The 11,167-nt window shown below is 46.7% G+C and overlaps 1 protein-coding gene across 1 annotated transcript; it reads left to right on the top strand.

Moving 5' to 3' along the window:
* Nucleotides 1-483: 483 nt before the first annotated feature.
* LOC142365468 (uncharacterized) lies at nt 484-10,923 on the top strand. The gene is given in 4 exon segments (XM_075446296.1): nt 484-1,009; nt 8,839-8,852; nt 10,025-10,325; nt 10,328-10,923. Coding segments are annotated over 4 exon segments (1,437 nt in total).
* The last annotated feature ends 244 nt before the right edge of the window (nt 10,924-11,167 follow it).

An 11,167-nucleotide genomic window follows, 5' to 3' on the forward strand; every position in this document is an offset into this window, starting at 1 on the left:
GCGTCAGGGACAGGATCCCTCGAGACTAGAGTGCTGTGCCTCCTTCCTGTGGTGCGCTCTGTGATTGCCTGTGAATGAGGGCGAAGGAAGTGTGAGGAAGGCGTGAATGGCGGTTTCTCGTTTCCTTTTGTACTGCTCTTATCACGGACTTGTGTATTGGTGTATGGTTTGGCCTCCTGGGAGTGAATAGGGGAAACTTGGACTTTAAGGTGTGACCCTCTCAGGAAGATATCCCCTTTGTAGGAAGGAACTTTGTGGGAACTTTGTATATTAGTTTACGGTTTGGCCTCCTGGGAGTGCATAGGGGAAACTTGGACTTTAAGGTGTGACCCTCTCAGGATGATATCCCCTTTGTAGGAATTTTTGTAGGAACTTTGTGGGAATTTTGTGCTTTAGATTACGTTTTGGCCTCCCGGGAGCGTATAGGGGAAGCTCGGATTTCAAAGCGTGGCCCTCCTGGGACGACATCCCCTTTGTAGGAAAATGGCTGCCCCGCAGGCAGCCGACACGTGTGATTGTGTGTCCGTGCGGGCTGAGGAAGCAGAGAGGTTGTATGACTTTCTAGAGGCTCACCGAGCTCGTCCCTCGCTGCAGGGGCAAGGCTGGGCGAGGGACCATTGGTTTCGGTTACAGAGTGTGGTAGACAGAATGAAAGTGTTGCAAAAAGAAGCCAGAGATAAGAGGGGAAAGGGAAAAGCGATCATCTGTGCGGTGTTGGGAGCGAGTTTGGCTGCTGCAGTGGAGGAAAGGAACCAGAGGTCTAGTCAGGCTGAGGCGGTGGTAGATTCTCTGCAAGCGGCGGTAGAAACGCTGAGGGAACAGTTGCGGGAAAATAAGCGGCTGCTGGAGGAGGAGAGGTGCCAAAACATAATATTGAAGGAGGAGTTAAGGAATCAGCTCCTGAGGGACGCAGACTCCTTGGCGGAAACAGAAGTAGCGCGGGCAGAGAAAGGGATACGATCGATCTATCCCCAGGGGGACTTGAAGGGAGCAAAAGAGACCACAGGCAGCCCCCCCCCCCCCCCCCGTTATAAAGGCTAAGAGCCAGTTATATTTATTAAAGCCAAATTTATTTAAGCAAGCAAAGCAGGCAAGAACAGCGCTGGACAACCGGGGAGCCTCTTGCTCTACCAACGGCGTGCACCAATAACAGATGCAACCCCTCTTTTTATAGAGTTCCCATTTCCTGCATACGTGACTTCTGGTATTCTCTGCGTTGTGTTCGCGCTTGCGCAACTAATTGCCAGGTGGTCGTTGTCTGCCTCTCGGTGGTCATTGGGATGAAGGCCGAAATCTTTCTCAGGCACCCTGCTGTCTGCTCATTCATCCCCCAGGTCATTGCTTTGCTTATCAGCAGATGGGCCATCTCCCTTCAGCAAATGGTTGCTTACTTTGCTTACTCCTCCGGATGTCTGCGGCTCCAGCTTAAGTTACAAAGAAAATCCAACATTCACATGCGATTTCATGAACAAAGGTAACCCATTCATCACAGGGCTTCTCCTCTTTCTCCATCAGCCGGTTTGAGAACAAATTTTATATGTATACATTTATTACAATTCCCCCCTTCTAGTTTTTACCATTTTGTTCCTCAAACCGAGCGACGGTCTCTCGGACTAAAGAGAGAATTAGAGTCTCTCCTTTACTGGTTTCATCATCCTCTAGGTATTCGTATTGCCTTTTTAACAGCATTAAATGGTCCGCCTCTAATCTACTCTTTACTAATCTAATCACTCTGTTCAAGATGCAAGGCCCAAAGGTTAGAGTGAGCATCAACAATATTAAAGGTCCGGCAACGGTTGACAACAGTGTAGTTAACCAGGGGGAATGATTAAACCACGATTCATACCATCCTTGTTGAGCCTCCCTTTCCTTTTTGCGTTGTTCCAGACCTTCCTGTAGTTTAGCCATAGTGTCTCGTACTACTGCTGTGTGATCAGCATAAAAGCAACATTCTTCTCCTAGAGCAGCACAGAGCCCCCCTTGCTGTAGAAAAAGAATATCCATTCCCCTTCTATTTTGTAGCACTACCTCTGATAGTGAAGTTAGAGACTTTTCTAATGCGGTAATTGATTTCTCTGTTCGTTCTAAATCCTCGTCTACTGCTGCTCGCAAGGAGTTGAAACCCTGTTGTTGTTGAATTAGAGACGTTATTCCCGTCCCCTCCCCCACTGCCCCAATACCCAACAATGTGGCTATTGTGATGGCAGTTATGGGCTCCCTTTTTATGATATGGGGTGTTCCTATATCCTAGTGATCATAGACTACTTTCTCCGAATGATATAATATTCTTGGGACAATGATAACTTGGATGCAATATTCGCTAGAAGCATCAAACACCTTTAGGGATACACACGGAGTAAGGCCTGTTCTTGAACATATCCACTGGGCCCCTTCCGAGGGAATGACCCACATCTCACTAGTTTTCCCTACTGTGGGAAGGAAAGAGCTGCAAAGCCTTCGTTTTGGCCCCTGTATGTTGCCTATGCAGGCTCCTGTCCCCGAGACGTGTTGCATAGTTATTCCGTTTTTCCTATCTCCCCATGAGCACTGGGGAGGTGCGGTTTTAGTGCTAAAATTATATGTACTCTTTACTCCTATTGCCTCATAGAAAGGGGCTTCTATATCATAACATAACCGGCACTTATTAGTTAACTCGGGGTTGGTTCTATTCAGGGTATTATATGTAGCTTGCATTACTTTCCAAAGAGGAGGGTCTTCCTTTCTACCAGTAAGGGGTGTTATAGCACTACTTATATAATTCCCTGGTTCTGTTATACTTGTTTGACCCAGAGTCGGCTTCGGTAAGGGTAATATCTTTATTTTAGGTCCTTTAGGGGTCAACTTTGGTAAGGGTAATGTCTTTATTTTAGGTCCACTAATGATCCTATTGGGACCGACCTTTTGGGGAGGGTTTTCTACTTTTTCCTTCTTTATGAAAATCATTCCTCCTTTATTAGTTCCAGGTTCCCAATACCTTATTCCCCACGTTCTTCCGATTATTCACCCTTTATCCGTGGGTTGGGTAACATTTAAAAAGAGGTATTTACAGTTTCTACGTCCTTCCCACCCCTGCGGTGGGATGCACCCATATGGGCCTCACTGGACCTTTAGGTATTTATCTATACCGTCCCCCGATATCCAACTAGGGGCTATGGTCTCACAACCCCAATAACTACAGTAATATTGATTAGGGGAGTTGCAGTACCCCTTTCCAGGATTTGAACTAGGGCACATATAAAATCCCATATATTCCCAGCATCGGGGCCTTGGGACCAACTGACAGAGTGGAAGTAAAGCTTGGTCCCCCTGATGTTATCTGGGTGGCGATAATCTTCTGATCTCCGAATCGACTTAAAGTCCACTTAAAAGGTTGGTGGTGTTCATTTGCTGAGATCATTAAGGGGCAGCATATCCAAAGTATTAATACCCCTTTTAGGAGAATTGGTGGGTTGATGGTAACCATTTTAGAGTGGGGGTAGCTATTCTCAGGTAGTTTAGTTTGGGAGGTTTGGGTTCGAGTGTATTGTGCCATCCCGGACCTAGATTTAGGGGGCTTTTTTGCAATTGTATTGAAGGTTTTAGTTCCCCACGATTTCCTTACGTCTCTGCCTCCTTTGCCTACTCCGTTGCTTGGAGCAGCAAGGTGTTCCATCTTTTCGGCAGCAGTCGTAATCTTCAGGGGTTCTCCCTTCTCTCCTTTTGCGAGTTTTATATGCCTCCCAATTTTTATTCTCTACTTCTGGGGCTAAACACACCAGGTGTTTTAATTGTTTTTGGCACGCCACTTTAATTATTTCCGGATTGGCTTCCCTATGCTCATTAGAGTGAACACCACCAGGCTCTGGATTTACGTCTTTTGTGTATACTTCCCACCACTCTTTAGACTTCCAGACAATTTGTCCGGTTTTTATAATTTCTTTCAGCCAATTAACACTCCTCACAAATATCTGGGGTAAAATCTCCCTCTTTACAGTGAACCCACCAATTGTCCTTACACACTTTACATTTAAAGCAAACAAAAGGGTAACATATACAACCAGAAATTGGGCAGAATGCAGTCCCATTCATTAAGTCCTTCGCGTGATGACTTCACTCATCAGTCCTCCTCCAGAAGGTGACCTTCAGGTTGTCAGGGTTCCCTATTGCCTCCCAACGAGATTCTTGAACAGGTCCTTTTATTCTGGTAGCGTGAGTCCAGCCTTGTTCGGCCATTCGAACCGCAGTATCTGTGGTAAGTAATACAAGAAAGGGTCCCTCCCAACGAGGGATCAGAGAGGATTCTTTCCAGGTTTTAATCAACACGTTGTCTCCGGGCTTGACCCTGTGTATTGCTGTATCTAGAGGTGGTCTTTGTACCACCAATCCTTTCTTTACTAGTTCTCGCTTCCGCTTCATCAATTCTATAATATATTCTTGTAACACCCTTTCTTCAACTTTGGGGTGTTCGGCTGGTATTTCTAGGTCATAGGGCATCCCATACAACATTTCAAAAGGGGAGATTCCTGTATCTGTCCGGGGTTGTGTTCTCAGATTTAATAAGGCCATCGGAAGGCATCTTACCCAGTTCATCTTAGTTTCAATCATCAGTTTAGTCAATTGTTTCTTAATTTCCCCGTTCATTCTTTCTACTTTTCCCGAACTTTGTGGGTGTCATGGGGTATGATATTCCCATCACGTTCCCAGAGGATCCAAAGCTTCCCTAATAATCTTAGAGGTGAAGTGTGGTCCTCTGTCTGAATCTATTACAGCTATATTCCCATACCTTGGTACAATGTTTTCTAATAATGTTTTTACAACCGTCTGTGCTGTGGCTCGAGCCACCGGGAAGGCTTCTACAAAGTGAGTGAGATGATCTACTAAAACTAAAAGATATTTGTATTTCCCCACCTTTGGAAGCTCCGTAAAATCGACCTGTGTCTTTTCAAATGGCCTCTTTGCAAGTTCCCTCCCCCCTGGTACTTTTTCCCTGAGTTGCTGTTTATTGACCTTCTGGCATGTCAGGCACTCTCCCACCATCTTTTTGGCAATTTCATAAATTCCAATACACATATACTTGGTTCCAAAGTGGTCCACAAGTGCCTGTACTCCCCAGTGGGTCTGTCTGTGGAACTCTTTCATTATCCTCCAGGCCATACCCTTAGGGATAACTTCCCTCCCATCGGGGAGCATCCACTTCCCTTCTCTCTCAGCTATCCCCATCTGTTGTAATTTTTCTTTTTCTCGGGCAGTAAAGCTCTTACTATCTCCCGTTGTTTCCCTGGGTTTCTCTGTTTCTTTTACTATTAACAATGCAGCCCGTTTTGCTTCCTCATCAGCCAAATTATTTCCCCTTATCTGAATAGAGGCACCTTTCTGATGACCCTTCACATGTATGACTGCAACCTGCCTAGGTCCCCTCAAGGCCTCCAAAGTTTGCCTTATTAAGGTTTTATGTACCAGATTCTTTCCCTGTGTATTTATTAATCCCCGTTCTTTCCAGATCTTTCCAAAAGTATGGACCACTCCATACGCGTATCTGGAATCAGTGAATATAGACCCCACCTTTTCCTTTAGCAGCTGTAACGCCCTTAGGACCGCAAATAACTCGCATGCCTGGGCTGACCAGGTCGTATCCAAAGGGCCTGATTCTTTCACCTCTGAAGTGTTCCCATCTATTATGGCATATCCTGATTTTCGTTTCCCGTTTACTACTCTCGATGATCCATCTACAAATAATTTCTCTCCGCTGGGCAATTCCTCCTCCTCTAAATCTTCCCTTATTTTGGTCTGGGATTCTATAAATCGGACACAGTCGTGCGTCAGTTCTTCACTTGGTTCCCCATATAAAAATTGGGCTGGATTTTGTAGATTGGTTGTTTCAATTTCTAGTTTGGGAGAGTGTATTAATATACCCTCATACTTTAATAGTCTAGCATCAGTAATCCACTTTTCTGCTTTTTGCTGTAATACCCCCCTTATATTATGTGGTGTATATACCTTTAATTCCCCCCCTAGGGTGACTTTCCCAGCCTCCTCAACTAGAAGGGCTGTAGCCACTATAGCTTGCAAGTAGGTGGGCCAGCCTCTACTAACAGGGTCCAACAACTTTGAAAAATAACCTATAGGTTTTTTCCTATCTGCCCATTTTTGGGTTAGAACCCCATATGCCGTTCCCTCTTCTGTATTTACGAATAGATGAAAAGGTTTCTTGGTATCAGGTAAACTTAGCACCGGGGCGTTCACTAAATCTGCTTTTAAATCTTCAAAACACTTCTCATCTGTTTGGCTCCATTTTATTAATCCTTCTCTAACTAATTTTTGATATAGGAATTTTACCTTTTTGCTATAGTTTTCAATCCATTGTCTACAATAACCGAGCAACCCCAACAATTGCCTTACTTGTCTTTTACTCTTAGGTGCCTGAAGTGACAAAATGCCTTTTACCCGCTTGGGATCTAGTTTCTTAGTCCCTTTACTTAGCCAGTGTCCCAGGTATTTCACCTCCTCTTCAGTGAACTGTAATTTGGACTTAGATACTTTTAGTCCCTTTAGACTTAAAAAATTCAGTAGTTTTATACTTTCCTCCCTTACAGCTTCTTGGTTCTCCCCCGCTAATAATAGGTCGTCTACATACTGCACCAGTGTTACCTCTGGGTTCAGTTCATAGGTACTTAATACCTGCTCCAGGGCCTTGCAAAACAAGTTTGGCAATTCCATAAATCCTTGAGGGAGCACAGTCCACCTTAACTGCTGCTTCCGATGCGTCTCGGGATCCTCCCATTCAAAGGCAAAGTAGTTCCTGCACTCCTCCTTCAGAGGACAAGCCCAAAAAGCATCTTTTAAATCTATAACACTGTACCACTTCAGTTCTGGAGAGAGCTGGCTCAACAAAGTATACGGATTGGCTACCACTGGGAATCTGGTGAGTGTTCTCTGATTTACCTCCCTTAAATCCTGCACTAGACGATAGGAGCCATCCGGCTTCTTAACGGGTAGTATAGGGGTGTTGTGAGGTGACATGCAAGGTTCCAATAGTCTTTGCTTTAATAGTCTTTCAATTACCGGTTGTAACCCCTTTTTACCCTCCTGAGACATTGGATACTGTTTTACCCTTATGGGGATCTCGGGGTTCATGATAGTAATCTCAAAAGGAGTAATATCTAGTTTCCCGGCTGACTCAGGGGTGTACCACACTTCAGGATTGATTCTTGCCTGGTCTTCTGCAGTGAGAGTTTACAACTTAACCACTATTTCCTTGTCTTTTACTTCTAAATTAATTCCTAGCTTAATCATTAGGTCTCTTCCTAACAGACTATAATCTGCTTCAGGTACTAATAAAAAGGATCCTATGCTGAATCGGGAAGGGGTTTCTATTTCTACCTTTTTTATTATTGGGACCTCAAAGGGTTCTCCTTTTGCTCCTATTACTTGTAATTTCTCCGGGGAAAGAGAACATCCCCGGGGCACTATTTGGACTGTGGATCTTTCAGCCCCGGAGTCCACAAGGAACTCCACTTCTTGGCGCTGGGGACCCAATTTCAACTTTATCAAGGGCTCTGTTTTCTTACGAGTCCCCAGCAAATAGAGCCCCTGACCCCCCTAATCTTCCTTAAACATTTGCTCATCTCGTATGTGTTTTCTGCAATTCCTTTTCATGTGCCCTTTTTTCTGACAATAAAAACACTCAACCTGTCTCATGTCCCTCAAATCACCTTGGTCCCTCGGGGGTTTTTCCCTAGGCCTTGAAACACCCGCTCCCCCTGTACGGGTTGGAGCCACCTTTTGTCCTTCTCGGACTGCCACCACCAAAATCCTTGCCTGTTTCTTTTGAGTCTCCTCCTCCCTTCGCACATACACCTTCTGAGCTTCCCTCAATAATTCATCTAATCCCTTCTCCTGCCAGTCCTCTAACTTTTCTAATTTTTTCCTAATATCTACCCATGATTTTGCCACAAACTGAGTTTTCAACAGCGCCTGTCCCACAGGAGTGGCAGGGTCTAACCCCGAATAGAGCTGCAAATTCTTCCGCAGCCTTTCTAGCCACTTCGTGGGAGTTTCGTCCTTCTTTTGGTATTCACTAAAAGCCTTATTGATGTTCTATCCTCTGGGAACAGATTCCCTGATTCCCTGAACAATAATAGTGCGTAAATCTGCCATGTGTGTTCTATGTTCAGCATTTTGGTTATCCCAATTTGGCCGCTGTAATGGCCACTTGGTATCTCCACCGGGACCTTGTTGGTGTTGTTGATCCCAAACTCTCATGCCTGCTCTCCGAATCATTTCCCTCTCTTCCATTGTGAACAATATGTCCAAAATTGCCTGCACTTCTTCCCAGGTATACACATTAGGACCCAGAAACTGATCCAGCCTTTCAGATACTCCCAGGGGGTCTTCCAAAAGATTTCCCATTTCCTTTTTAAACTCTCTCATGTCTTCCGAACTCAGGGGAACTGATACAAACCCCGTCCCTGGCTGCGGACCTCCCATCGCTATCTCCCTTAAGGGATATAACTGCTCCATTCTCCTAGTGTGACTCCTTGTCACCCTTTTGTTTTCTCTGGGTGAATTAGGAGGAGTCGAAATGGAGTCCTGGATGACTGGGGAAGGAGGAGGAGAGGCATGATCCGGCACCGGGGCAGAAGGAGGAGACAAAGGGGGAGGAGTGGGATCTGGGGACGGTGTGGGAGGAATATAAGGAGGAGGAGAAAGAGGGAGCTCTTCGGGACGTTTAGTCTTTTTCTTAGAATTCTTTTCTCCCAAAGTAAACACACAAATCCTAGTGTCTGATCTGATCCACAAACTAGCATATTTGCTCTCCTCTAGGCTAAAAGGTTCTTTGGAATTCACGTATATGTTCAGAGCTTGACAAATCCATTCTTCAAAGGAACCAAAAACGGGCCAATATAGGTGGTCCCTTCTTATTTGTTTCCCACCCCATACCTGCATACAATAATATACCATCTTTTCTTTACTCTTTCCTCGCCTAGACAGCCAGTCTCCCCAATGGGCAATCATTAACCCTAAGGGACTGTCTGGCGGTATACCGGGTAGCCCTATCCCTGGACCACCCATGGGATCAGAAGGCTTGCTTTTCTTCTGTCCCATCTTCCGAGGTACCTTTATTCACACACACAATCGCTTCCCCTCGTTCGTGGCCCACACCCTCGCGGGCAATGGGAACCGCACTACAAGAGGGTCCGCACTCGCTTCGCCTGGTGGACTACTAAGTCCGGTGGACGTCTCAGTCAATCGCACCTCGGGAAACCCACCCCGACCGAACAGAAACCTTTAATAATACTCACGCATCCGGGAGTCTTCATTCGGGTCTTCGTGCACAAAAATTACGGGGTACTGCAGTTTCTTCTTGCCTGCTTCCTTAATTTAGGGTTTGGAGGTTCAGGTGTTGGAACAGGGAATCGTCCACCCAGGGGCCATCTGAAGATGGGATGGGGCGCCTCCCCAGAGCTTGGATTCCTGAACCAAGTTAACCTGTATCCGAGTCACGGCACCAAATTGTTATAAAGGCTAAGAGCCAGTTATATTTATTAAAGCCAAATTTATTTAAGCAAGCAAATAAGCAGGCAAAAACAGCGCTGGGCGACTGGGCAGCCTCTTACTCTACCAACGGCGTGCACCAATAACAGATGCAACCCCTCTTTTTATAGAGTTCCCATTTCCTGCATACGTGACTTCTGGTATTCTCTGCGTTGTGTTCGCGCTTGCGCAACTAATTGCCAGGTGGTCGTTGTCTGCCTCTCGGTGGTCGTTGGGATGAAGGCCGAAGTCTTTCTCAGGCACCCTGCTGTCTGCTCATTCATCCCCCAGGTCATTGCTTTGCTTATCAGCAGATGGGCCATCTCCCTTCAGCAAATGGTTGCTTACTTTGCTTACTCCTCCGGATGTCTGCAGCTCCAGTTTAAGTTACAAAGAAACTCCAACATTCACATGCGATTTCATGAACAAAGTTAACCCATTCATCACAGGGTTTCTCCTCTTTCTCCATCAGCCGGTTTGAGAACAAATTTTATATGTATACATTTATTACACCCCCCACATGTACCCGTTGGTTAAAACGGAATTCGTATATGAAGACGACGGTGATAATTGTCCCCAGGTTATTACTAAAGAAATCCCTTTTGCGGCAACCGAATTGGCAAAGCTGCAAAAAGATTTTGCGAGAACCGCGAGAGAATTGGAGACAGAATATGTCTGGAGGGTGTCCCTGTCAGGGGGGGACGGGATCTTGTTGTCGGAAAGGGAAGCGGAAGGGTACTGGGGCCCGGGCGTGTTCTTAACCACCGGCGATCGCCGAGCCCCATGGTCGCTGACTCAGAGGGCTGTGTACTGGGCGGGGGTTTGAACCCACTGGAGAGGGGGGATCCTCTGGCCATAATGGGCACAACAGATCAGTTGCTGGAAAGTGTGCAGAAAGCGGCTTGTCTTCAGATGATGTATGATCGGGAGCTCAAGCCTAATCTGAGCTCCCCGATGCTGCTGCCGGCAGACCCCGAAAGAATGACTCCCCTAATACGGGGGCTTCCCGATTCCCTGAAACCCATAGGGATCCAGCTGCAGGGGAGGATTCAAAACACCCCCAGCGAGGAGAGAATCACGGCTGCCCTGGAGGGGGGGGCGGCCCCCGACCGTCGGTGGCCAGGGAGGAAAGTGTGGACGTGGGGGGAGATAGCCCAAGAGCTGATTAACTATGGGAGGAAATACGGACCTGTTAACTGGCCATATCCAAGGGCTGAAACCAGAGCCGTGCGAGCCGCAGAGCGAGGGAGTGGGCAGTCGTTTTTCTCGGGGAGAAGCCCGGATCTGGCCGGGAAAGAAAAGCCCCTAAATCGGCAGGGACTCTGGCAGTTAGGGCTTCAGAAGGGCATTCCCCGGGACCTCATGGATGGACTCCCGACCAAGAAGCTGGAACAGCTTGTGCAGAGATAGTCAGGGCGAGGAATCGGTTTTGAGCCAGGTCCTAGTGCCCCACCCTTAGTGGATCTGGTGGGGGAGCAAAATAGGGAGAAGATGGTGGGAAACTAAATCCTCCGCTCCCCCAGGGTGAGGGGGGAGGCAGAGGGTGGATGTTTGTAAGACAGCTCACCTGCAATAACAAAGGGGATTTATGGATTACGGTGGCAGTAGGGCCAATGAGGAGACCGGTAACCTTTTTGGTTGACACTGGAGCACG

The sequence above is a fragment of the Opisthocomus hoazin genome, chromosome W (genome assembly GCF_030867145.1).
Source record: "Opisthocomus hoazin isolate bOpiHoa1 chromosome W, bOpiHoa1.hap1, whole genome shotgun sequence".
Lineage (NCBI taxonomy): Eukaryota > Metazoa > Chordata > Aves > Opisthocomiformes > Opisthocomidae > Opisthocomus > Opisthocomus hoazin.